The following is a 27,620-nucleotide window of genomic DNA, read 5'->3' as shown; positions in this document are numbered from 1 at the left end:
CGTCAAGAAACCACTATCCCACTTTCCAGTGTTTTACCGTTGCTTTCCTTACGGCACAGAAAGTATGGTTAGCAAGAGCACCAGGTCGGCTTTTGCTGCACAACCTGAATTTGGCAGTGACTGAATCCCACCTGAAACAAAGCGAGCCTGGAAGTCCCCTTATTGTGTGTGGCTTGGTGCTGCGCTGCACCTGCCTGAGTGACCTGCCTGATGCCGCTCTCCCCCCTGCCCCTTGCAAACACCTCACACCTGTTCTTTTAGAAAAGGAAGTTTATTAGTCATGCTGCTCACCAGGATGCAGTCTTAGAAAAGGAACAATGCAGCAGCTTGGCACAACCCTCCCCCTGCCCCTTGCTCTCGCCCCAGAGTGGTGTGTGGTCTCTGCCCTATGTGTGATGGCCTTAAGAAAAGTCCAAGTATATCTGGTACTCTGGGCACTCGTGTCTTCTCCCGGACGCAAGATCCACAGCAATGTAACAAGAACAGAAAGGCTCACTGGAAACTCTAGTGTGGTGGGAGCTTGCACACTCCATGGTTGAGTAAGAACATCCCTATACACACACAAACACACACACACCTCTACCTCCTTATGGATGGCTCAGCCAAGCTACTGGCTGAGTTGCTAGAGCAGGCAGCATTGGTATAGGTTGTGGTGGAAATGCTGGGCATGGAATGGTGGAGGTACAGTGTCACTGGTAGGTTGTTTTAGGCTCTGGACTTAATGGCCTTTTAGCTTATATGACAATGCATTACTACTTCATTGCTGCAGGTGGCAATGTGCATTACTTGTTTCAAAATATGATGAAGCTGCCTTTGCTAGGTTTGGGGGCCCACCTGCTCAATCTGTTGAGATGTCTGCCCCAAAATCTTGCCCTGTTGGCACCCCTGCCAAGGGAACCCTGGCAGAGTTTGCTGCTGGGGACCAAGCATGCTGCCGACTTTCCCTCCTTGATCCCACGGGAGTGTGGGAGAATCGTAGCAGGAGGTGGGGAAGAGGGGGCTGCTCAACCACTTCATGAATTGGTGCACCAGAGACGTGTGTGTGTAGGCAGCTGCATGTGTTGAACACCATGGAAAGAAGCCTCTTTTTGGTGGTGCTTGGGGGGGGGGAAGTGAGGCTTCAGGCTCACCCACAAACTTAGGGGGGGGGAGCCCAAAGAGGTAGCTATAAGGAAGTGTGGGGAGTTTGCTGAGAAGCACCTTACCCACACAACGAAGACGTCTTGGGTCACTGAATGCCCCCTCCCCACAGCCCTCCCCAAGCAGCAAGTTCAGTCACTATAACAACAGCAAACCCATATGGGTACCCCACTGGAGAGCACCCAAATAGCAGTGCCCGAGTTAAAAATGGGCTGCTGCAAGTCAGCCTAGCAGGAAGGTACAGATGTTGACCTGGAACCCAGGCACTGCAGAAAGCCATCTTCAGTGCGCAGGATCCAGCTCAGGGACAAGGGTTAAGGTGGCTGGCTGACCGGACAAGAGTTTCCTCTTGGCTCTTGCTATTAACACTTTGCTTGCAGCCAAAGACTCACAATCCACCTTTTCTCTGTGCTCTCTGTCCTCTTTCACAGCCACACCTACTGGTCTGCCACTCCCCACCATGCCCTAACCCAGGAAATGAGCACTGAGCACTGGAGCCATGTTGCAAGCGTGGCTCCTGGCCAGACCCAGCAAACAGCCCAAATAGCTTGGAGGGGACCCTGCCTCGACACCTTTCCTCTCCTCTCCTCCTTCCAGCGTGCACAGCGGCAGCTGCTGTTCTTTCATGTGTGCAAATATAAGGCCCTTAGAGTGTGACTGCATAAAAAATAATCTCTTGAAAAATGGTTTGCGGGGTGCACAGACCTCCCTCTTGCACCATCGCATGGCATTACATTTGCATCCCTCCCCAGTCACTTTTCCTCCCCCAGTTCAGTAAAGTACTGTGCCAAATCCTTCCTTCTTTCGGTTCTGCACCACACTGCTCTTCCTTCTGTCCGTCCAATCTTGTCTTCTGGTCCCTGGAAGCATTCTTGAGCCCCAAGGAGAATAGTTAAGAGGCAGCATGCTTCTTGGGCATGCAAATGGATTGCTTTGCTGATAGCACCTTTGGGTGGGCGGGCGAGGGGTGTTGCCACAGCAGGCTGGCAGGCAAAGCAAGCTCTCGGTCGTAGGAATGGTGTTTGATGGATTGCTATGAAGTCCTGTGCTCTATATGCTGAAACAGAAATATACAAAAATGCACCTTGGTGCCGCATTTGGGGGGCGGGGCTGCAAGATCTATATATATATATTGTGTGTGTGAGTGCACACCCATGTGAGGCCAAAAAGGGGAAACGTGAAAGATTACATGGTCAGCTCTTGATGGTCTTCCAATGCCACTCTAGCCTCACTCGCTGTCACTCTTGTCTGCCAGCATCGTGTCCGCCTCTTCTTTAATATGCAAGAGGGTGCTCATCTCAGGGCTCTCACCCCTCATCAGATCTGTGTTCTCTGCCTCATCCCCACCAACCTCCACCATCTCAGTGGCCTTCACTTCCACCTCCCCCTCTCGGATCTTCTTGACATGGAACGTGAAAGGTGGTACTTTGTAGACAGCTGTCTTGGAGCGTGCATAGACCACGTGGTCAGGAGTGAAGGACTTCTTCAGCTTCTCCCGGGAGGTCTTCATCTTCTCCCTGCGCTCATTGGTGACAATCTTGGTGCCCAACTTGTTCATCCTCTTCTCCAAGTTGTGTCGAGTCTTCTCCAGGTTCTGCTTGGTCTTCTCCAGGTTCTCTCTGGTCTTCACCTTGGTTTTTTCCAGGTTCTCTCTGGTCTTCACCTTAGTCTTCTCCATCTTCTCTTTGGAGAAGGCCTTCTTGAAGTCATCCACTCTCCTCATGCCGCTCCTCTTAATGCGTTCTGCCCGTGACTCCTCAATAATCTCTTCCACCTCCACCTCTTCATCTGAGGAGAGCTCAATATGTTCCTCTTCAGGGTGCTCCTCATCCACCACGACCTCTTCCCCTTCTTTTTCCGCCTCTTTCAAAGACTTACTAATGCTCAGCTTGGTTGGCAGCTTCACCTCATCCTGCAAGACACAAGAATGAAATCATGAGATTCTTAATGCTGGCTGCCCCATTCCCTGTGCTGTGGAGAGAAAGCAATCCCCACTGAAGGAGTCTTCAATTCTTCCCTACATCAACCAACAAGTGTCTCTTTTCTCTTGAGGAAGGGCTGAAGCTCAGAAGGTCCCAGGTTCAATTCCCAGCATCTCCAGCTAAAGCTGGGAACATCTCCTACCTGAAACTCTGTAGAGCTATTGCCGATCAGTGTAGACCAGGGGTACGGAAACCTCTTAGCTCCTGTGACCAGAAGTTTATCTGGGCCAATTCTGGCAGGTGGCTAGGGCAATTGCTGCTTTCTTGGGCTGCAGAGTGCACATCTTGAATGGGGCAAAGGAGACGGTGATGCCCCTCATTCCATGTCCTGCACTGGCAATTGAATCATTTCAACACTGGTGATGGGACAACAGCCTCCACTGAACCTAATGGTGGCAGGCTAGTTTAGGGCAGATGTGGGGAACCTTTGGCCCTCCAGATGTTGTTGAACTTGTAACTCCCATCATTCTTGGCTGTTGGCCACGCTTGTTGGGGCTGATGGGACTTTTAGTTCAGTAACATCTGGAAGGCCAAGAGTCCCCTAAACCTGGTTTAGGAGATTCACTGAGAATAGTGGAGGGACTGCTGCTGCCTGAGGCTGTTTCTCGCTGCCTAATTGTAGGGCCTGCCTATGTGGAAGAAGCCCACCTTGCAGAAACCTTCTCCAACCCAGCACTGGCCCCACCACTAAAGGACTTTCTCCCTTTAAGACACCACATTTTCAGAGCAATCCAATGTAGTATTTTGCCCATGGCAAAACTATAATTATCTCTCCCACATATATTGTTACTGTTCAGAGCTGTGAAGAATGTGATTGCACAAGTTTTGTGGGTACTTACTGCTTACTGTTTGTCGCAGCATTTGGGAAAACATCCATCTCATCATGTGACATTTTGTGAACATTTTTTAGAGCTTCCTTTATTTCCAATGTACAATTTTGGGGGGCACAAGCTATACCAAGCCAATTTATATTGCGTTGTGTGCCCTGCTAGACATAAACCCTCACCAGTTTATGTTGTTGTTTTCTCAGGCATTCTGCAAAAGCAGACACTTTCATAATCTTGATTGGACTATAATTCGTGGTTGATGTGCTGCGTGAGGACTGACAGTTCACAGTGTGAGCAGACAGCCTGTAATTGGATTATGAGCTACTAAGGTGCAGTAAAGTTAGGGGGAAATTGTTAAAATAAGGAACTATAATCAACTTTTGAGAGTGGCTAAGAGTAGCAAAACTACACACACACCCCGTAAGCCTCTTCCACCTCCTCCACATTATTGTTAAATCTGTCTATCACCATCTATGTCCTTGACACTTTAAGAAAACAGGCATGACAGGTCCCTGCACCATGGAAGTTACAATCCATAATAAGCACAGGGAAACAACAGAGAAAGGAGGTGAAATAGAGGCAGGTCTATGCGGGAGAAGAGTATGTGACTATTTCAAAGCATATGTACTTTGCTTTACGTTACACTAAGTTATTGTTATTGTCAGAAAATTTGTTCATAGTGGAGAATGACACCATGACTAATATATTAAGTTTGTGGCACTTGCCTGAAAAAAATGCTGAAAGTCAAGGCTGCCCTCTGGTGCATATAGTCTGATACAGCACTTGCCCAAAGCAGCAAAAAAGGAAAGTGGGATGCTATGATTAGGAAATACTGTAATTCAGTAATAGGCCCTGAATAGTAATGGGCTCCTCCAGACAACCTGTTTATTGGGCATACACTCTGATTTGCTTTGCACTCATTCTGATTTGTTTGCGGGACATTTATATGCCAATGAGCATTCACCCTGATTTGCTTGTTGTGGAGTATACACATCTTCCCATTAACCATTTGTTCAACCCACGCTTTCCAGTGCATTTCCCCATCAATTTCCTAGCTGCAGACAGACCTGTTCTCACTGCATTGGTCATCCTAAGTCAGGATTGTACCATTTCAGGGTGGGGGCTCCCATGACATGTACACTCTACCATGCAAAGAATAATAATCCCTTTATGCAGTAAACTCAGGGGGAAAGGTTCTAGCTTGGTCTCCTGGACATGCCAATCTTCTAGATGGGAAGATTTTTTTGTATGAAGCAACTCACAATTATGTTATCCTCTGCTGCCCCCCCACAAGGCAGTTTGAAGTGGTGCCTCCTAGATATTGGGATGCCACCTCAGATCAGAATTAGACCAAGCCTTCTGCTGTTAATTCAATGTCTTGTTCCTCTCTGAACAGAGCCCGGCCCAGCCATGGTGTGCCTGCATGCAGAAGGAAAGCGTGCAGGCAGGCATGTGGGTGAGGAGGGGGCAGATTGGAACCGATATTGGTTTTCACCCAAGCAGCACATAGCGTGCATCCCCCGCTTGGCATTCTTGGGTCATGCTGGAAATAGCCACCGCCGTACACAGCGTTGGGACTGGGGCTGAAAGATAGGCAGATTTATGACTCCTGGAATGGTACTATTTGAAAAGTAGAGGAGCGGGAGGGGAGGGGAATTGCTGGGAAAAGTCACGAGCCAAGCCCAAGGGAAAACGGGGAACGAGGCACAGGGGGAAAGGCAACAGAACACTGGCAATTCCAGGTTCCCACGCAGAAAACTCTTCTGCCGAATGAAGAACCTTGTGATTTTGGGAAACTTGAACATTTTTAAGACCCTCCTCAAGTCTGTCCAGCAAAAGCCCAAACTGTCTTTTGTCCGTGCCTTTTGCAGAGGGAATTTCTGAACGAAGCAAACTCTATCCTGCTTGGAATTCCTAGTTAGGCGCTGGTAATTTGTCTGTTTCATTCTTTAAGCCGTCAGGCATTCACACTATCTGATTGCTATAATGCCGAAAATAATGAATTAGGATATTACAAATTTTAAAAACTGGTGTATTATAGTCTTCTCTGGCAACCTAATTCAAGCAGTTGAAGGGTGTTATGACTCCTACATACTGACCCCAAACTTCTCCTTTGCTGTAAGCTACTATCAGAGCTGCAACTGAGTTTTCAGTTGCCATGCTATTTGGAACACAGTGGGTACAATATAGCAGTGGTGGGTGAGACCATTTTATTTCTTTATTACATTTGTATACCACTGTCAGAGCTGCCCAAGGTCCCAGCTCACAGAGGACGAACGGCAGTTCTTGTTATATACAAAAGTCTTTATTAAGGTTCAGTTTCGATTCCAAAGCCGCGGCGCGCAGCTCTACGTCTCAACCCTAGACCGCTGAAGCTCCGTCTGAATCTCCTCCCCCCAGACACCAGTTCAAGACCCTAGCCTTGCTCCACCTCCTCCTTTGCTCCTTTCTCCTCTGGGTCCTTCTGCCCGCTGGGGTGTTGCCCTTTCTGGACTCTTCTGACGCTGAGTCCCCGGATTCTTCCCCCTGCTTCCGGCGCGCTTTAGGACCTGGCTCCCAGTCTGCGCTCCCGGCTGTGCCGCGCGCCTCTGCATTTGAACTTGGCGTGCGCGCCCAGCCTGTAACCTTCCTCCTGACCGTTACACCGCTCCTTTCACTGCTCCCTCCTTCGTGGGGGCTAACTGGATCTGACTTCCCCTCTATTCCCTCACTCAGCGACAGGGGCGTGGTCAGCCCTGCCTCATCTTCTCTTTCCCCTGGAGTGGAAACCGGTCCTGACACCTGGGACTCTCCCCCCCCCCCGCTACGCTCTGGTGGGGAACTTGGTCCCGATCTCCAGCTGCTGCTCTGGGAGTCACCGCTGGTTCCTTGCTTCTGGTGCCTCCCTCCCGGGAACCCCCTTGCTCTGGCTATGGGTGCCCCCTTCTGTGAATCTTCCGACTCACTGGACAGACTCATGGAATCTCTTGCCCCACTGTCTTCCTCACCTACACTGCCCTCGGATTGTTCCCCTTCGCTCTCCGCTTCCTCCTTCCCCTGTGCCTCCACTCCTGAACCCCTGACAACCACCCTTCATCAAAAGATCACAGGGCGGTTCACAGTTGAAGTTCAGCACACATCCACTATAGTCCTTGTGGTTTAGGCCACTTTATGACCTCGTTTATTTTTTAATCAATCTTTTAATCAGTGCAAAAATGCTTTCCCAGCTATACTGTTTTTAAATGAAAGAAAAGTATAGTGCTATTACACCATAATGCTGCTATGATTGTTTTATAAATGATTTTTTAAGAAGTCATTTCTGGTCACCGCCCCTTCAAGCAACGTACTAACGACAGCATTTCAACAGACTGGTTTGGGCTTCTTTGTTTTGCAGCAGTAGCTAGAATGCAGGCTTGACATGTGAGAAAAAGGCCAAGCTGAAAATCCCCACGTATCTGTGAAGACCACTGGCTTGCATGTGGCAAGTCATTGTCTCACAACCTCGCACGTTGCTTACAATAATAAAATGAGATAGCCCTTGAGCTATCTTGAGCTACCTTGAGCTCCTCAGAGGAAGGAAAGGGTCCAAACATGACAAAGAAAAGCTTATGATTTGTGGGGTTGCACCAATACAGCAAAACGTCCAGAGAGCTGCACTGGTGTGTCAGGCAATGCAACTGATGTGCTGCATGGAGGGTATACCATACAAGGCCCTGCAGGTGTTAAGCTGGGACAGAGCTACATTGCCCAAAGGGACCGGCACACTGACTGTCCCACAGTCTATGGGTGAATATGCTCAAACATGAGTCCTAATTCAAGGCAAGGCAGGCAAAGTGCAGCAGCTCCAGATGGATTGAGCTGTGGCCCTTGCTGTAATCTGAGGCCCCCAATCTCACACACCTTTTCCTAGGTAATACAGTCCCAAATTTTTACAAACTATCAAAGCAATAGCACAACCTTCTCAGAAAGTTCTCTCACATTTCTCCATGCCTGGGTCCTCTCCAGTGATATCTGCTGTAGACACCAGGAGTTCACCCCAATCCCAATTGGTTCATAATGGGTTATTTCTAGCTTGTGGGGCATGGGGCACCCCAATAGCCCTTTCCCACAGCTATGGGATATAGGGAAGGGATCAGTCCTCTTGTTCGTGCCTTCTAAGGACACCCAATGGGCACTCAAATGGCCAGGTTCCCCAATATCCTCTACCAAGAGTACTAGGGTGGTAGGGAGAGCCTCTTGTCAGGTCCCCCATGCCCTGGCCGAGAGAGAAATTGCACTGGATACAAGAGATGGCTGTCCCTCAGGCCTCTGTTCCTCTCTTTCCTTCTTCATCAAGCCAGACTTCTTCCACTCCTGATTACTACCTCTTGGCTATTTAAATTTCTATAGGTCTTGGTGGTGCCAGCTGCTCCCTACTCTGCTCTTCTTTTGGGCTTGCCTGACTGTCTCCTGGAAAGGAGGACTGGGGCCTCCTTAAAGGGGCAGTCATGGATGGTAGAAGCCATTCTGCACAAGGCAATCCCCTGAGGATCTTCGCTGGAAGAAAGGAGGCAAAGTAGGGCATTAGCATCACTGGTCAAATATCCTAGACCTAGAGTAACTTTCAACAAGTAGCTTTCAACAGTGTGTATGTGGCTACAGTGACACCCATTTTACAGGCATCCAGAGGATTGGGCTGCTTGCTTTGCAAATGAGAACAGAATCTGGTTCTAACGTGGACTTTGGCTATTTAAGTAGCATAGTGATAACAGAATGTGTTGAACTAGGAGTTCAGACGTTTTTTCTCTTATGCATGGGTTCAGCTGGTGGCTGTAAGTAAGCCATGAACTTTCAGCCCCAACACAGCGATAAAAACACTTGTCTACCTCATAGGGTTGTTGTTATTGCGATAACATCTCAAATAATCTATCTAGCATGTAATCAAATGACTACAGCAGTCCTTCTTACCCAGGTCAACATGCTCTGACAAACTGTTTTTGGATATGGTGGTACTTTTAGTGTTGTCCTCGTCAGGTATCAGGCAGATATTACTGTTTTAAGGTTTGCAGGTGACCTATGTTTGCCAGACAAGCAGTGCAATGCCTGAGAAAAACCAGGTCCAGTGCTGAACTGTACAGAATGGCTGTGCTGGCTGCGGCTGATGGAAGTTGTATTCCAAAACCACTGGAGAGTACCAGGTTAGCAAAGGCTGGTAAAGAAAAACCCCATCATACAACAACAATGGAAACTTTAGAAATAGTTATTTAGTGGGATTTTGAATCTTGGATTCTCAGTTTCTGGCACTGAGAGTACCCATTCTACAATCAAACAGAGCAGAAGTGATTTTTCTAACCCAAACCCTCTGCTGTTTACTCACACAAGCTGCCCTGGTTTTCCAGTCTTTTACTGGCTACGCAGCGCCAACATCTGCTTTAGTAATAAAGTCTGCAAATTTGGGACAAACTTCACATGTGGCCTCTGGGGGGAAAGGGTGGTTCTTCGGAATCAGGATATCCCACCACCCCCCAGCCCCCAAATCCAGCAAGGGCAGTCATTTTCTCCACAACAACACCTGCGAGGGCAATTCCTCATCTCCCAGAGACTCTGGCCACCGCTGGACCAGCAACACCAGGAATCACTTCCTTCCCCCGGAAGTCACACAATGACAGCCTGAACAAAAGCTGCCCCCCCTCCAGAGTGGCATAGCTACACCTGGAAGCCGGCCATATCCGGACAGCTCTGATCCTTATCGGCTCCTTCTTGGCTTCACAACATTTGTGCAAGGAAGGGCGAGTTCCAAACACCCCCTCTGTTGCACGTAGGTCCCGTCTTGACTGCCCCCCGGAACATGGTCTGCCATGCAGAGCAGAATCCTGATTCTGAGCTTTTGTTCTTTTAAAGAGCTGCAGGTTTCAAGTCCTCAAGGTTTCAAACCTGCAAGTTTCAAGACCATCCATCTGTCAAGCTCTACTGTTTAAACTTAAATGGAAGTGAGCTATGACCAACAGCAGCTACAGTATTCAGCATTCAACAAAGTATGCAAGAATATACAGACTTATCCCACTGCCAGTGTGCATACAAACAAAAACTGGAGAAGGCACATAGTCAGTAGAGCACGAGACTCTTAATCTCAGGGTCATGTGTTCAAGCCCCATGTTGGACAAAATATTTGCATGGCAGGGGGTTGGACTAGATGACCCTCATAGTCCCTTCCAACTCTACAATTCTATGATTCTAACACAACAACGCAATGGAAGTATTCTCAAAACTGGCATGAACAGGTGGGGCTCACTGTACTGCCACATTTAAATTTGTGGTAGAAGGGGGAGGAAAAGGGATGGATGACCTGAAGCAGCACAGTCTTGGGTGGGGATTTTGAGAAAATTTTCTCTCAAAAAAACACACCTCTGATGGTATGTTTGAAATAGTCTGCCCCCTTGCCACGCCCCCTCCCCAATATGCACTGGGAACAGTTGGCACAGTCCACACTGGATTCTGAGGGGAGGCATTTGTGACTGAAACTGCTAAGCTAGAGCTAAGCTAGAGCAAAGCTAGAGCACACTTGACATGAGCGCATCCATGTGCACCCTAGACTGTGTTTTATCTTGTATTCTTATGCTGTGAACCACCCTGAGATATAAGGATGCAAATTTAATGATGATGATGATGATGATGATGATGATACAAATGACAAGCAGATCTGATGAAGAGAGGCTCTAGCTAGTTTTGGTCAAGCAATTCCTGGCATAGTCCATTTCAGTTCTGCTGTGGTTTCAAAACGACTCCTTGTCCTTTAGCAGTAAAATTGACCAAAAAAATGGATGGGCTTGCCAGGCAAAGGGTCTAGCATGGCATGGCCTGCAAAGTGGCAGTCTGAAACCCTCCCAGTCAGTCCACCAACAACTTGTGAGTAAGACACACAGCCTGCCACTTGGAAACAATAAATGTTTTGCCATGAGGGTACCCTTTCCACATGAGGAACCTCTGATGTATGCCATGAAACCCTCAGCACACTGCAGAAGGAAATTGGGGCCTGTTCCAGGGCTTGTACTTAGTTCACATGGGGCCTGGATTGGGTCTCATAGGCCTTACCTTGTGTGAACTGAGACTGTGCCCTGGAATGCATCCAACATTCCCCATGTGGCTGTGCATTAAGATGAAGCTCAGGAGTAGATGAGCCTTTTAGGGAAGCTTACCTGCTGATAGTGATGTCCCCACTGAGGAAACTTATTCGCTCCTGAGGAAGAGGAACCCAGGATTCCCTGGCAAGAACACACTTTGAAAATTAGCAAGCAAGGATGCTAGTACACCATTAATTCCTCAGCTTGCTGTTTGTGTGCGTACACAACCAAAGGCACAAAAGGGGACTGGAATCTACTGGGAGGAACAAGGAAGAGCAAATTGGCTCCTTTGTCCTGGAAGCAATATAGACTCAAAAGGGAGTGCTGTTGCTGATCCTCACTACCCCACCTCTGCTGTCTGTCACACACAGAAAGGAAAGAGGGGAGTCTGGCTTGTGCACTCCAAAGTCCTTAATTTCCAGGTCCTGGGAAGGCTGGGTACACCTTTATGGGAGCTGCAAGGAGGCAAAGTAGAAGGGCTCAGCTGTGTATCACTCCCTCCCAACTTGCGAGCTCCACAGGACAGCTTTCCTTCCTGCTTCCCCCTCCATGTGTTCCCCATCCAAGTCCACGTTCCTGAGCAGTGAGTCACTGATCCAGCAGTCTTTATGGGCACACTCAAACCGCCTGGTTGCTACAACACATATAAACACTCCCCTTCATGTATAAAAGGCCAACAAGACACAAAGACGAGTGATGTTCCCAGCCTGGTGGGGCCTGGCGTTACGAAACTGGGGGTGGCGGAGGCGTAGGGAACAGCTAAAGGCCTGAGAGTGCGGTTGCATGAGAGAAGCAAAAACAGCGGCACCGTCAGCCCAATTCAGGCTTCAAGAGAAGGGAGGGGGCATGGTTTCAAGCTCCAAATAAATATGGGCTTACCTAGAGAGCCGGTGAACTTATGTCACTACCATATTTTAATATTTGGGTCAAGAAAATGACCCAAAGCACTTGGGTCCTCAATGAGATCAAGCCAAATGTGCATATTCTACAGTATCATGGTCTTGTCGGGGGGGGGGGGATGTCACAGCACTGCAAACCTGGACCTCCAGTGATGCCACCAAGAAACTTCCTCGTCACCCATTTTTTGTGCTTTAAAAAGAAGTTTCCTTTTTGAAAAATAAAGAGTCAATGCAATGAATGAATAGGTAAAAGTATGAACTTTAAATATAAAATAAAAAGCAAAGAGTTTCCTGAACTGTATACAGTGGTACCTCTGGTTGCGGACAGGATCTGTTCCAGAGGTCCGTTCGGATCCCGAGGTTTCCGCAACCTGAGGACAGCTTCTGCGCATGCATGTGCGGGCGAAACCTGGTAAAATACTTGCAAGATTACCATGCACGCATCTTGAAGTTTATGTAGCCAGAGGGTTACGTAAATCGAGTTTCGACTGTATTCACATCTGTCGTTTTAGTTGCACAGCCAGACTTGTACCACAGCTGTGGGATGCTGTTTTTTGTCTGTCTCCATCCTTTGTGTGATGGTGTCCTAAGTCTCCATTTGAGGACAACAGTGTGATACCAAATCTACCTGTAATAGTTTTGTGTGGAGCTGAGAGGGGGGATATGGTTGTATTGCCATTTATTATGAGAGAGAGAGAGAGAGAGAGAGAGAGAGAGAGAGAGGAGAGAGAGAGAGAGAGAAAGAAAGGAAGGGGAAAAAACAAACAGGGTTGTTGTGCACTCTGGCACTGAAGAGGGGGAGTGTTCAGCTTCCAAATAATAATGGATGGGAAAGAAAAGGGTCAAAGAATGGCATGGCACAGATTTGGTGGAGAAGTAACATTGCTTGTGTTCACCATTCCTTCCTTCCTTCCTTCCTTCCTTCCTTCCTTCCTTCCTTCCTTCCTTCCTTCCTTCCTTCCTTCTTCTTCTTCTTCTTCTTTTATTTTTTTAAAAAAGCTCCTGTGCTGGACTGGTGCATTGCTGTACTGCTTGACCTGTAAAATGAGCTGTCAACTGATCGAAAGGGTTTTATTTATTGGATGGTATCCAGCTAGATTTTGCTCTGAAATTAATGCATATGACTAATTTCAATGGGTCTACTCAGAGTGAAACTTAGTTGAATACCACCCATTGCTTGATTTTGACCCAATTAATAAATCAGTATGCATTTCCCAAAACCTGAAGTTTAAGATAACTTAAAATTTACCGTAATAAGCAAAAGCTATTATCCATTTTTCCAATGAAAAACCAACCTTTCCCTACTTTCATCCCTATTTCATTAGTAAACCAAAACTACACAAAGTGTAAATTGGTATGCCAAATACTGTATATCCTTTGTGGGAACAGCAGCTGGGGGAGAGGGTATTCTGAGTGCAAAAACAGCTGGAGGGTTAAATGTTACGCACCTTTCCCCATCCTATATTACTCATATCAAATTTGCAACTTTCTATAGATGCTTTTAATTTTAAAAAGAAAATCAGGGCACTGTTACATCTACTGTGCAAATTCAACTTTGGCCTTTGCTTCCTAGGAAGCATGTTTAGGATTCCACCTCGGCTGCATTACTTTTCCTTATGTAGTTTTAATCAAATTACATAGAGCTCACTTGGGCTTACTCTAAGCAAGCATGCACAGCATTGTAGTTCAATTCTCTCAATGTTTACTCAGAAATGCTGTTGGGTAATGCCTACTAAATTAGTAGGCATATGACTGCATCCCTAATTGCATTATGAATGAATGAAAATACAAACTTTTTTTTAAAAAAAATGGCACAAGGTTTGCAGATGGGACTGTGGGAGAGTGACATTGCTTGCTGCCACAAATATCAAACTTATGCCTGTGACATTTGATACAACTAGATTCTACACTACAATCGCAGCAACAACAGATGTGCTGTTCTCTGGAGGGTGCAGGAAAGAAAACCACTTTATTTATTTATAGTTTGTCATCCATTCTTTCATCCAAACGGAAAGTTGATTTTCCCAGAAAGAAAATATAGCACATGCAGTGTAGGGGAAAGGTATCACCCCTAGAAACAGAAACACATCCTGGAGAGATAATGTTATTGTAATGTTTTATTCTTTTATCTATGTGCTGCCCTGGAAGCTTGGGCAGCCCATAAATTCTCTACAAGAACAACAACGGTGATAAATAGTAGGCATTTTTATCCAACTCAAGGGTGAATACTACACACCAAAAAAAAAAAAAAACAATTTTCTGGGACCAAAGCAAGGTCCTCATTGGCCAATCTCTTCTCCAGATTAAAATCTTGATGAAGATTAGACAGACACAGATCTCATCACCTGTACAATCTAGCTATCCATCTGCCTAACTCTACTCTTGTCCATCCCAGACCAGAAGAGTATGGGAGACTTCTTAAATGTGCATTTGGAAGCAACAGAAATCTGCTTGGGATCCTGGCTCCTCTCCAGCCTCCAGAGGAGCCGAGTGTGAATTCTGTACTTCTTAGTCATAGCAAAGCACTTCATTGTTCCACATCCTCCCTCCTCTCCCTGGCCTTGCCCGCTAGGTGCGGCTTCAGGAGGGAGAGATTAAGGCAGGAATTTGAAACACATACGCCAGGAGGGGGCCTCCTATGCCCAGCAAGGAAAATAATGAGGCTCTTCACTCTACAGAAGCATCTGAAATCTGCGTTCCTCTCTCAGTGAGGGTGTGGTTGGACAGCTAAAATTCCAAACTGGAACAAGCCTACAACTGGGATCAGGCAGATGATAAATTTATTTCCTAGCAGCAAATGTAGCCGTAGGTCAGGAAACGCTCCAGTTTACCAAGATGACCTGCCCAGAAACAGCATATATGAGGTTGCTCATTCTTTTTGCCAAATGGAATGTGGAATGTCTATCCAGCACACAATTGCCAGCTTTGCTGCACCTGACATGGGCTCTATATGCCTTTAACAGCTGCACAGCAGGCTTGAGGTTCAACAGGATCCTCCTTTTCCCATTGCTAGACCTCAAGGCTAAAAAGAGCCCTATCTGGGTGAATTTCTGCTTGATATGCATCTGTCAAAAGTCACAGTGGCATCACACCCTTGAATAACAGCCCACTCATTTACCTGTATGGGGTCAGCCTCAGTCTGGGCCCTGCTTTCAGGGAACGCAAATGCTAACACAAGGATTCCTAGTCGTTGAGTGTGAAAACAGCAGGCCACACCTACATTTAATACAGCCTTGTATTTAAACACTTGCTGGCTGCTAGTGATAAGTGACAAGGAGCTGCATGCAGACAAAGGCATAGAATTTGATGAAGCACAATGAGTAGGCTGGCTCAGGCAGAATGGCACACCCTTTCCCTCCTCTGGGCTCAGCACAGAAACCAAGCAGGCTGGCAAAGGGGAGATGCCCTCCTTTTCCATACACCCCATAAAAATCCAGTGGACAGCTGCAGGAGGGGCAGAGCTCTTTTCAACTTCCTCTGTGAGTCCCCTGCAGGCTAGTAAGGGGTTTTTAAAATAAAAACAGACTGGTAACTTTTTGTGGGTTTGTTTACAAAGCTGATTTAATAATAGGAGTTCGTTAAAATGCTGCAAGAGATCTAGGGCCCCCTAAACTTTTCTTCGGACAAGAAGCTGGGCCTATTTTGAGCTTTGAACAGAACATTCTTTTAAAAAAAGAAAAACAAAAGCAAAACCTTATAGTAGCTGACTTCTGCACAGCAAAGATAAAAGGTACCATGCAGAATATTCTCCTGCATAAGCTCGGGAACTTCACAAGAGCTTGCTCAGGAGAACTTCCTGCTGGATTACTATTATAGTTCCAGTCACTGTTATTGTGCAAGGCAACCTAAGCTATAGGAGACAGGCCTCTGCTCTTAGGAGCCAACAGTTTAAAGTTTGACAGCTGGATGGCTCAGATTTGCAGTCCAAAATTTATGGTGGGCACCAAGGTAGGGAAGGCTGATGCACACACACATACACACATAGCACGTTCCAGATAAAGTATGTTAGCTTAGTTCTCACTGAAATCAATGGCCTTACATTAAGAAATGCTCAATCTGTCCCAATGATTTCAATAGGAACTAGCAGTCCAACTCCAACCCACAGTATTTCAAATATGGTATTCTTAGGGAACCAGAATAGATCTGGGGTGGGATTACCCATCCGTGGATTAGAAACAAGAAAAAAACCTTGTAGAGATGTATCTCAAAATCCCATGAAATATTTATTTTGTGGAGCTGAGTTAAAGAGGAGCATTACTTTCATTCAAACCTTTTGCTCAAGTACAAAGGCTGCCAAATATACATTATTATTTCATACTCAGGACCCAAAACAATCCCTGAAGAATGCACTTTAGATTTTCAGAAGACCCATGATTTGTCCAGTTTTAATTTTGCTACCTTTTGAATTTGACGCTGTCCAAAAACTTAGAGGAGCTGATTTCCATTTACGTTACCCCTTGGGACACACATTGCTTTGGGCAGGACTCTGCCAAGATGTGCCACCTTGCCAGGGCTAACTAATTTGCACGACAGTGAGGCAGATTCGAAAACATCACTTGCCAGCTAACATACAGCAGGTAGATCCTGTTGCCAGGCTCAAAGCACACATGAAGCAAGGCGGCACCAACACTCGGACCCCTTCCCATGCACTGACCTCAGGGAAATGTCTACTTGGAGTGTCCAGAGCTTGTGGCCATTCTCAGACTGCTTCTGCCTGTTAGTTCATCTTCTGCCAGTTCCCTAAGATTGCAGTAGCCAAACCAAGCAGTTAAGCAGATGGTGATGTTCAGGAACATGTTAGGGGGAAAAGGAGAAAAGAAGCTCTAGAGGACCTGAGAGGGTGTTTCTGGAGGACAAGAAGATATAATATATCCTTGTGTTCAGCTTAGTGGGATGTAAAGCACAACAATTCCTCAAAGGAATGGTGCCAGTCAGGACTCTCCACCCTGGGGTTTAGACCACATAGAATTATTTCTCAGGAGCATCTACATTTGTAGCCAACTATAGGCTATGCATGCAAGAAAAAGCACATATTCATTTGAGGAAAGAGGGCGTGTCCGGCTTTTGTTGATTGAAACCTAGTTCTTTAGTTGCATTGTTTTGATCATTATCATTTCTACAGTGAGTATGAGCAATAAAAATAATCATCATAAAAAGAGGGAGCAATGCAATCTTGATTGTATCCATGAGCAGCCCTTTGGATCTTACTCTGAATTCCTCATGCCCGAAATCCGCTCCCACTGAGCTTCAAAATGGCTGCAGACTCCCTCCCACTTTCATGGAAAGATAAGCTAAAGCAACAGGAGAAGCTGTACCTTGTTCAAGACTATCATACAGTGCTCAAAATTAATTAATAATAATAATAATAATAATAACTTCATATTTATACTGCTTTATAGTAAGAAAAATGGGGGGGGTGTACCAGAGGGATCTTTTGTGAGAGCCCTATAATTGTTAAGAGAAGGCTATGGGAAGCCATGATTTGGCTAAAGTTGGTGGGGGCCAAGGGTAGAGCTTGTGGCCCTCCTCTCCCACTTTCTTCCAGTAAGCTGCATTACAAACTGAACAGTGCATAGCACCCAAGAGCTCTGAGTATCCTGCTCTCCTTTTCTCCTTCGCTTCCGGAGGCGGCGAGGCAAACACAGCAAAAAGGCACACAACAGTTAAAGCAGAAGCCTCCTGCCCCGCCCTCTGGTCTACCAAGAAGCTAAAATGAACCAGGACCTCTCTGCAAGCAGAAGGAGCAGGGCCCTGGGAATCACTGAGGCCAGCTGCTTTCAGAGTCTCAGGAGAAGGGGCTCAGTATGATCCGTGGATGGCTTTGCCTCCATTGGGCCAGAGTGGCTGCCTCCCTTCTCATCCTGCGCTGGTTGGGGCCAGGGCCCATTCTCAGAAGGCAAAGTCTCTTCCGAAGGCTCAGAAGGCTCACTGTCTTCCAAAAAGGGCATGCTCTCTGGTGAAAGGCCAAAGGGCATGCTCTCCGGCGACGGTCCATGGATGCTCTTGGGCTAAGATGAGGAAAAGGAATGATCAGTGGGCACCATTGAGGGATCCAAAGGCTTCTTGGTAAGCACAGCCACAGCCGCCAGGCGCAGGCCAAGTCAATATCACGGCAGCAGGGATGTTGCGCAAGCAAAGGCGCCCATAGCAGCCGGGCAAAGAATTCCCTCATCCCCCCAAAAAGTAACAGGCCCCTGCTCTCACACACCTATGTTAATAGGCATTTTCAGCCTACAAAGAAATGAAAGCTTCCTTTCTTGTCTCGCTGTGGACCGTTCTTACTAGCCACAGGTGACTTGCTATTCCAGGTCTGAAGAACTTGTGATTCACCCAAGGTAACCACAAACCCACCACCAATGAGTTATGGCCTGTCGGGTGCTTAAGAACCCCACCCTGATTTTTGCAGGCTGCAAAAACAAGAGGCTTCCCTTCCTGTGATTTGATATTTTTCAGAATTTCCTATGTTCCGCTATTAAGTGCCTTTCTTCCTCATTACTGAAGTAAATGCTAGTCTTTTTCTCATTTCACCTGACCACATTTGTGCCTGCTTTTATCTGTCAGATACTGAAGGTTGTTTGGAGGGGCAGGAAGGGTCTTGGGGATAAAAAGGAAAGAGGTTGTGCTGCAACCCTAAAAGCTTGCAACCGAAAAATAACTTTTATTTCCTTCTGAAAATTAATGCACTTTCTGCTTCAAATGTGTATCCCATCTTTCAATGCAAACAGGTCAATTGACTGATTCCGGAGTTTCTTTCTCCTTCTCCCTGAAGCTATCCATAACTCACAGACAGCCTGCAGAAGGTGGAGTGAGACACACACGCCCCAACCTAGGCCATATCTGCCTCAAGGTGCAGACTAAACATCCTGTGGCATTCTGTTCTAAATGTTTAATCTGCTTTTCCTTCCCCCGACATGATACAAAATCAACAAAAGCCTCCTGCTCTGGTCTTTGTTCTGTTTTGCAGGCATTGTCAGGTTTGGAATTTACTCCAGGAGCCTGACAAGGGACCACAGGTAGGCTTGGTTCCCTTTTGTAATAAATGCACCTAGAATAAAACTTTTCAGGGCAGTCTGCTTTTATGCAAAAGTACTTTTTGGACTGCCCATTTCCTCTGGTAACAAATGTCTTCCCCAAATGGCTTTTCTTCACTTGTTCTTTTCTCTACTTTTGGTGCATTTTGCTTTCTCGTTTCTCCATCTCACATAAATCATGTAGCTAAACCCATGAGTAAAGCCTCAGTGTGATGAATTCTCACTGTCCCAAACTGTATTATAGCCAGAGAGCACAGTGAAGAGCGTGTGCATGTGCGTGCTCTCTCTTGCTCCTCTTTCTCTTGTTATAACCTGTCAGTTGATGTCAAACAATAGATGTCTGCTTAATGGATAGTGCAGCTGCTCTTTGTCACACCCAACTCTAAAATTATGGTGCGGCTCAAAATCAGTTTTGCATGGCAGTGGTTGCAAAAGGCATGGCAAAGTAAAATAACTTTTTGATTTGGTGAAAGAGCTGTTTTCAGGGACACAGGGAACTGCCTTAGCAACTCTCCAGGGATGGAGACAGGAATCTTTCCCAGCTCTGCTTGCATATGCTGGGCACTGAACATGCAAAATACACTATTACTGTGCTGTGCTCTTTCCTCCAGGGTTTAGGGGCGCTAGACTTCTATTGCTTTGGAATTAGCACCAATTGCCTGTGCCTATGCAAAGCCTACTCAGCTTGTACATTTGTTGAAAGAGAAAAAGTGTACGAAGCTACCGTATGGTCCCAGTGCTCTGGACTCCAAAGGAAACTGGTTCAGTAAAACATGGCTATGGAACCTATAGCCCTCAAGATGTTGCTAGACTCCAGGTCCCATCAGCCTCAGGCGCCCTGGACAGTTGTCAGGGATTATGGGAGATGTTGTCAAACAACATTTGGAGGGCCACAGTGCCCCCATCCTTCATGTAAAGGCTTTCTTGACTTGCCCTGTTCTCAAGGAAGGGCTGCTGAATTTGCAACTCGATAAACAATGCTGATTGAGAGGATAGAAATAAAATGGCTCCATAAATATTTCATTGAGATTGATAGCAAACCCTTTTGATGTCTAAAGTTTGGCAAAAGATACAACTTTGTTCATGGCTGGAATGAGATGTAATTACTTCCAATTGAAAAGTGTACTGCATTTATTTCTGTAGGCCCGCAAGTACTATTATTGTTGTAGCTGTCGTTACAACTTAGGTACCACTATGGCACCATGCCCCACTTTTATCCTCTTCCCAACTTTATCTTATCTCAAATACCAATGGGAAATGTTGCTTCCTTCCATCAAGCTGCCTTGTTCTGAGCCAATTTATTGCTGCACCGCACAACCTGTTTCGACAATGCAAACAGCATTCCAACAAGGCCATGTTTCCAGCCTCAGTTGCTTTAAAATAAACAGCAAGAGCAGCAACATGTTAATAATAAATCCTTCAGATTCTGCATTCTACGTGGGCAGAGAAACAACACTAGAGCTTTTTCTTCATTTAGAAATTTGAAAAAGTAACCTTTTTTGCTAGCAGCCAAAGATTATCATGAGATACTGCTGTTTAAATGGTGCCGATGGGAACCATGAAGCTGAATTCTCTGGGTGTCACTGGGGAACCGCAGCTTCGAGGCCACGAGTGAGTCCGAAAATAGATAGAACAATCCCACAGCTGGCTCCCAGGAGAGGGCGCAGGCATGGCCTTATAGGGCCTTCTGCGGCTCTAACTGGGATGGATTTTTACGACCGAAGGACAAAAACTCATTCGTCAAAAGCACATTGCAGCATCCAGGAGTTAGAGTTGTTCTTCTGAGAAAAAGAGGCTGCTGTGTTACAGTAAACTCCAAAGTGAGGAGGAGAGAATAGGTGGGGTGAGGTAGCCTTTGACACTGCAACATTGGGACATATGCAGATTGGGGCAAATAATGGATTTTCTCTGTAGTTTTGCTCCTGTTGCATATAGGACAAATGAAGAACCATCTTCTTCTCTTGTGGAATTGGTGTGGAAGTAAATATATTAGAACAGATGAAGGGCTTGCATACAGGAGTAAAGAATGACTGTCATCAAGGTTTTGTGTATGAATTCAATACACAGCGTAAATAAGGGAACCCTGAAAATCTCCAAGAATTTTGTCTGCCTTGTGGTTCTGCTGGAAAGTTTGAAGAGGTGCCGGCAGCCCGACAGTAGTTCACAGCCAAAGGGAGACTTGGGGTGCAGCTTCTGGTGATCAAGGATGGGTTTTTGGCAGCCCATCTCGTTCTCTCTTCCTCTTGATTCATGGCAATCGCCTTGCAGAAAAAGTCATTCCCTCACCCACCTACACTTTTGTGTTTACACCAAAAAAAAAAAAAAAGCTTCTTCAGCATTCTTTCCAAAATTATAGGAATGTTTGTAAGTACAACTGTCAGATTACATGTGGCCGGAACAAATAGGACATGTACACAGAGATCTAGAAAGGCAAACTCTTTCTCCTATTTGCCTTAAGCTCCCACCACTGCCTTTAAAAGTGAGAAGGGGTCAGCCCCTCTGTTTTACTGTAAGCCAAGGATGCTACTACCACCATCACAATGTAGAGGGAGGAGAAGCAAGGAATAATGGAAAGATGTGGAAAAATAATTCCATCTCGTTGGCATCTAAACAGCACTACCAAAGACAGGAGTCAATGACTGTGAATGATCTGGAATTCCAAATGACCCAGGCAGGAAAACAAGCAGCATTTCCAAGGAGTCAGCACAAGAGGTACTCATAACACCACCTACTCATTCCAGATTGAATAAATCCAGAACAAATGCCACACCCTGATTCTATTTTCACAAAGGAGCAATTCACACATTGCATTTTGGAGTATTATCTACAATGTTTTAAGTGTGCACCCTTCAAATTGTAAAGATTCTGCAGACGTATTGTACCAAACTCATGAATGCCAAACTTGTGTTCAGTGATAAACCAGGGTTTGCTATTGTGTAATTGCAAAGGTGGGGGAAACACTTTCAGCATGAGGGCCACATTCCCTTCTGAACAAGGGCCGGATGGCAATGGTGGGTGGGATCAGAGACAAAAGTGGCAGAAGAACAAATTTACATTTCACCTTCATACGCTAGGCTGGTTTCTTCACACCCATCACACAAATCTTCTCTATCCTCCATCCAGGCTAGCAAGAGGCATTATCAGAGTTGAAGGGCATGTTACAGCCAAGCAAAAATATTTGGGGTGCAAAACACAGCCAGTGAGGGCTGTGGCCTAAGGAGAATTGGAAGAAACAGCCAACATTTGACTCTCAGGCCTGAGTGTGTAATGCATTAAAATGCCCAAATACAGACAGCAGTTATTTAAAAGTTTTTAAAGAATGGCTCCTCAGGACTGTCTACTGTGCTCTAGGTATTGCCTAACATGCTTCAGACTCTTTTATTTTTTTAACAGAATCATTGTCAGCTGCAGTGTGAGTTGTGTAGGCAAGGTCAGGTGGCCTGGGCCTTGGAGACAACCAAAGTGATGGTGACAGGACACAGTAGAAGTAGAGGGCAGACCTTGGCACTCCTACCTGCCAGTCCTCACTCCCTGTACTCAAGTAGCCTCAGCAAACACCAGGCCATACTCAGGCCGCATGAACTTGGAGCATGTTGATCTGCTAATTCTGATGAGGGCATGAAGCAACAACGAAAGTGCGTCCTGCAGTGTTCACAGTCACACCCGTGCAAGCAGCTGCTTTAATAAGTTCTGAGGAAATCATCCGCCTCTGATGTGGTTGATAGCAATAATTCACCCAGATCATGGCGCCAAACTTGCTCTGCCACCCCACTCCCCAGTATTCATATAGTGCCCCACCTCCACCCCACTCAGTCATCCTAGATGGGATTCTCTGAAAGCTTGAATCAAAAGCATAGATTGAAGGCTGCAAACTCTGCTGCCTAGAGAGTTTTCAGAGTGTTAGTCCTATAGCTGCAGGACAGGGAATGTTAGTATTTTAGCAGCGCAACCCAATTCTCGTCCCAGATGGCAAGCTCTGTTCAGCGTGCAAGACAAGAGTAATTCTGAAACAAAACAAACAGTGCCAGAAGCATCCACAGCAACAGTACAGGCTGACCTCAGTGAGAAAAAATCCCCCTTTGAAAGCAAATCTATTTTCTCCCATTGTTTGAAAAGTTGTTGCAACAGGGCAAGGTTCTGGTATATACACCACCAGCTTTTCCTAGGCCCCCTACAGTCCATTGTGATTAATCACTGTGTTATGGGGCTACGTGTGAGGGAAGCGCTTGCTCTCTATTTGCTTCAAAGGGCAGCATTTAATCATTGTTCCTGCAGCCCTTTATGGTGTACAGAAGCCCTTCGTGAGTCTAATTTCATTTTCACACCACCACAACCCTGTGCCATCACTACATTTCCTTCATTTACTATAGGCCTGCAGGGTTGGCCATCATTATTCCCATTTCAAAGATAAATTAACAAAGGATGTTTACATGAGACTATATGCATGTGACTCTTAAGGGCAATGCTGGTATATGAACTCCAGACTCACAATATTTCAGCCAATGGTTCAGCCCCTGGAAAATGCCAACACTCCACAATGGGCAACTATGAGGTGGCTACTCCTACTGATAGCCAACATGGTGGGGCACTGACTAGAGTGTGATATCTGGAAATGGAAATCCTGAATTCAGGTCCTTAGCTCAGTCATGAAGCTCTCTGAGTGGCTGCAGCAAGTCACCATCCCTCAGGCTGCAATCCTATACAAGCTGTCCTCAGAGTAAGCCCTGTGGAACTCAATAAGACATCAGAATATGCCAGCAGGTTTCCACTGCGAGCCTCTCTTACATCACAAGATTGTTGCGAGGTTAACATGCTGCTCTGAACCCATTGTAGGAAAAGTGAGATATAAAATCTAATACATATCAAATAGAAATAGTAGGCAGCATTGCAGCTGCATATAAGCAATGCTGCTTTATGGAGGTAGAAGGAAAGGCACTAATGGCTTCCATTTGCATGGCTTATGGCTTTCCAGTGGTTCTATCCTTATCATGCCTCCCATTGTCCCCCAAAACAAGAAAATCCCTGTTGTCTCCAACCATGATGTAGAAATGAGAAAATAACACGATCATCATAAAAAAATGAAGATACCATTTGGTCTAGTAGTGTGATACCAGGATCACTGAATAATCACTTCAGTAAGTGTGGGTTTTGGGATTTTTCTTATGGACCAACATTTGTAGGACCCCTTACATTTTATTTATCTTTTTTGTGATTCAAGACATGTCAGCTTACTGGGATGTCCTTGAATATCTTGAATGGCCAAAGGAAAAATGGCAAGTTGGGTGGAAAACCCATTATCTGTATGGCCTGAGGAATTTACCTCCTGTATATCTGATCAATATCTGGTATTCACTGAGAAAATAACATTATAATGCCAATGCTAAACCAATTCTATGCAGGCTTAGACAGAAACAACTGCCACTGAGTTTAAGGTAATTCACTTCAAGTTCCAGGTAAGGACACATAGGGCTGCAGCCTTAGTGTGTGTGTGTATATATATATATATATTTGCTTTCGTAGATTTTCACGGGTACAGGAATGCAGGTTTTGGTGTCCTCGGGTGTCTTCCCGTGTAAAAGTTGGGGTGTCTAGGCGACGTTTCGACAAGGTCTCACTCGTCATCTTCAGTAACAAGAAGCCGAAAGCACCAGCCTGAAGATGACGAGTGAGACCTCGTCGAAACGTCGCCTAGACACCCCAACTTTTACACGGGAAGACACCCGAGGACACCAAAACCTGCATATATATATATATATATATATATATATATATATATATATATATATAGTATATGTAGCACTTTTGATGGGAGTTCTCTATTGCACACAGGGCTCTCTGAGAAATTATTAAGAACCATCCTCTACTACAAGTTAATATTATTATTCCCATATGACAGAGGCAGGTCTGAAGGTTTGTTACCTGTGCATTGTCACCTAGTTCCCCCAGGGATGAGCTGCAATTTGAACTAGCTCCTGGCTCATTCCTTTAACCACTATACTGCACCACAGTAACCCAACATCTAACAGAACCACACCCATGTTGCCTATTGAGTTCATTCTAGGGGAACCAGACCTTGAAGGTGCTTTACGGAGTCCAAAGTTTACTATCCCTGCACCTTCACAACTTGGAACCCCAGGCTCCACTGTTCAAGAACCTATTCAAGATCAGGTTGCTGATCTGGTTTCCACAAAAACCCAAAAGCATTTTGCCACCACCTCATAACTGTTAAGACTCCAGTGAAAAGGGAGAGGAAATATCTCAACCAAAATAGTATCTGTGTTCATATTTGCAAAATGCCCTGAAAAGTAAAACAGCACAGACAGATTTTCCTTTCTATTCACTCCTCCGTTGGCTGCTGCATGTTCCATTTCTCTCTCCTCACTCCTGCACAATTTTCCTACTGGTGGGGCCTGAAATTCCCTCAACATAACCTACAAGGCTTCCGATAAAGTGTATTTATAAATCTGGTTTGGTGGTGTTCATAACCCTTATATACTGGAGTATTCCCGCCTTTGAGGCATGATATAATTGAGAATGCTCAAGCCGTGAATCAGAGGGCTATATCTGTCAGCTACTTGCCAGATTCCTCAACCAGACATAACTAGATCCCCTTTCATGTTGCGATAGTAAGAAACGCAGCTACATTTTTGTAGGTTTTCTGTCCTAAGCCGTGTGTGTGTGTGTGTGTGTGTTTGTCCTTACAGGACAGGGCAACCTATCTCATAATGTCCCACTTCTCCTCCAACACAGGCCAGACCGCCACAGAATAGGAAGCATGGTTCAGAGCTGCCTATTTTGAACTGTTTGATATTAGGAGGTCTGTAAGGCTAGCCAGCAAACGTGTTAGAAAGAGGACTGCAAACAGCAGAACAAAGCAACCTCTCAGTGAAGTGGTGAAAAAGCTCCAGGGCCTGAAAGGTCAGGGCCAAAAGAATCTGTAACCCACACTGCATCAGATTTAGTTTTGCAGGGAAAGTAGAAAGCACAGACCCAAGGGACAGAGAGCTCTGACTTAGCACCAAACCTGCAGAGTCGGAGTGTGCTCCCTGCAATGCTACTTCTCTAACAGACAACTGTGAAAATGTGCAGATTGCTTTCCCAAATGATTGCCCCAATAAGCACATTTTACAAACCGAAAAAGGGATTTCCAGGCTTTGTAGCTTTAAGGACACTGGATGGCTTTCTACTGCCACGAGACAACAGGTTATTCCCCCCCCCCCCCAGCTCCCTCTACGGCTCTTTGGCAAATTCCTGCAAAGTTTGCACTGGTGTAGCATTTAAGGCGAACTCTGGAATCTTCGCAAAAAAAATTGGGCAATACATTTGTTCTCTTTAGGATTCCAGTGATGACACAAGTCCTGAATTTCCTATATATGGCGTGCTGTAGCATGGGAATTTTGGGAAGCCCCATATAGAAGGCAAGAGGCGCCATCATGCTGGACAGTCTTATGCACCAACCGAAAAAGACACAAGCGGGAGAGATCAAAAGGTGCCTTACCTGGTAGATCATGACTTTAAAGTTCCTGCGCTTCAGCAGCTCTGCCTCATTAGATTCCAGCTTCTTGATTTGGCCAGCTTGCTTCTCCAGGTTCTGCCGGACAGTTTTGACGTTGACACTGACCTTCCGGACCTTCTCCAACATCTTGTTGACCGTATTACTGGTGGTGGAGTGGGCCTTCGTGAGCTTGGCGAGCTCCCCTTGGATGCTGGAAACCACCCCATCCATCTCCTGCTGCCTTTCCTCCAGCTGACTCTGGGTCAGCTGAATCTGATCAACAGCTCCGATGATCTTGTCCAGAAGGGTAAGAACCATAACACCATTGATCTGGTCAGATTTGATGGGTTCTTCGGTCTCACCTGCTGGCTCCTCTGAGGCCTCAGAGACTGTTGGCTGCTCAACGATCTGGAGGGTGGTGTCTGCCATGGTTGCTCAGGAGTCCTGACTAGCAGAGCCTGGAGAAGTTTGACACTGCAGGGACAAGAGAGAGAGAGAGAAGGCGAGGCTGAATCTGAGATCTCTCAGATCTGGGAGGCGAGCCAGAAGCCAAGAGCGCAGTGTGTGGATGTGTGCTTCAATTGAAATGGCACAACCCTTGCAAAGCTGTCCGGAGAAACTGTCCTGCAAAATTTTCCAAGCTTCCAGGCCATTGGCTGACTCCACCTCAACTGGAGGAAAGGAGCCTCTTGCCAAATGCCTGGCAGACCCACCCCTTTTTTTCTGAAATGATTAAAATAGTTGGAGAGGAGGCAACGGCTTTAGCATGCGAGCACAGGCAGGGTTCGCTCGCTCGCTCGCTCACTCGCAGAGGAATGCAGCGCTCCAAACTTCAACAGCCTCTGATTTTAATAGACAGGACGAAGGCAGGGATTCCTAGCAAGATTTCTGGGGAATCCAGGGCGGTGGCGGCAGGGGACAAAACAAAACAAGCTCTGTGCAAAGCTGCTAATGAGAAACTGACAGCCCTGAACAGAACTGCAAATGTTTAAGTGTGGCTGGGACAAACCCAAAGGGATCCCTGCCTTCACCCAGGCCTGCACAAAGTGGAGCGTTTCCTTTTAAAGTCACAGAGTGACAGTTTAGGGCACGTGTGGCTTGGATCACTCACCAAGCGCAACTGGCTGTGTTAGTGAGCACATTTATACTGCAGAGATGTGATCGCAA

At 46.1% G+C, this 27,620-nt stretch overlaps 1 protein-coding gene across 1 annotated transcript; it reads right to left on the bottom strand.

The window, feature by feature from the left end:
- Positions 1 to 252: 252 nt before the first annotated feature.
- On the bottom strand, positions 253 to 27,167 carry CAVIN1 (caveolae associated protein 1). Its single transcript, XM_081885379.1, has 2 exons — positions 26,457 to 27,167; positions 253 to 3,052 (listed from the first exon to the last, which is right to left on the bottom strand). The coding sequence occupies exons 1-2, from the start codon at positions 26,880 to 26,882 to the stop codon at positions 2,369 to 2,371; spliced, it is 1,110 nt and encodes a 369-aa protein (XP_081741505.1). The 5' UTR covers positions 26,883 to 27,167; the 3' UTR covers positions 253 to 2,368.
- Positions 27,168 to 27,620: the final 453 nt, after the last annotated feature.

Source organism: Podarcis melisellensis (assembly GCF_964234715.1).
Source record: "Podarcis melisellensis genome assembly, chromosome: 13".
Taxonomy (NCBI): Eukaryota; Metazoa; Chordata; class Lepidosauria; order Squamata; family Lacertidae; genus Podarcis; species Podarcis melisellensis.
This window is presented reverse-complemented; position numbering and strand designations above follow the sequence as displayed.

Excerpts from the sequence above, each read along its gene's own strand:
- CAVIN1 (XM_081885379.1), bottom strand. The coding sequence starts at position 26,882 with ATGGCAGACACCACCCTCCAGATCGTTGAGCAGCCAACAGTCTCTGAG. Across the intron at positions 3,053-26,456 it reads TTAAAGTCATGATCTACCAG|GATGAGGTGAAGCTGCCAAC; the intron begins GTAAGGCACCTT and ends TGTGTCTTGCAG.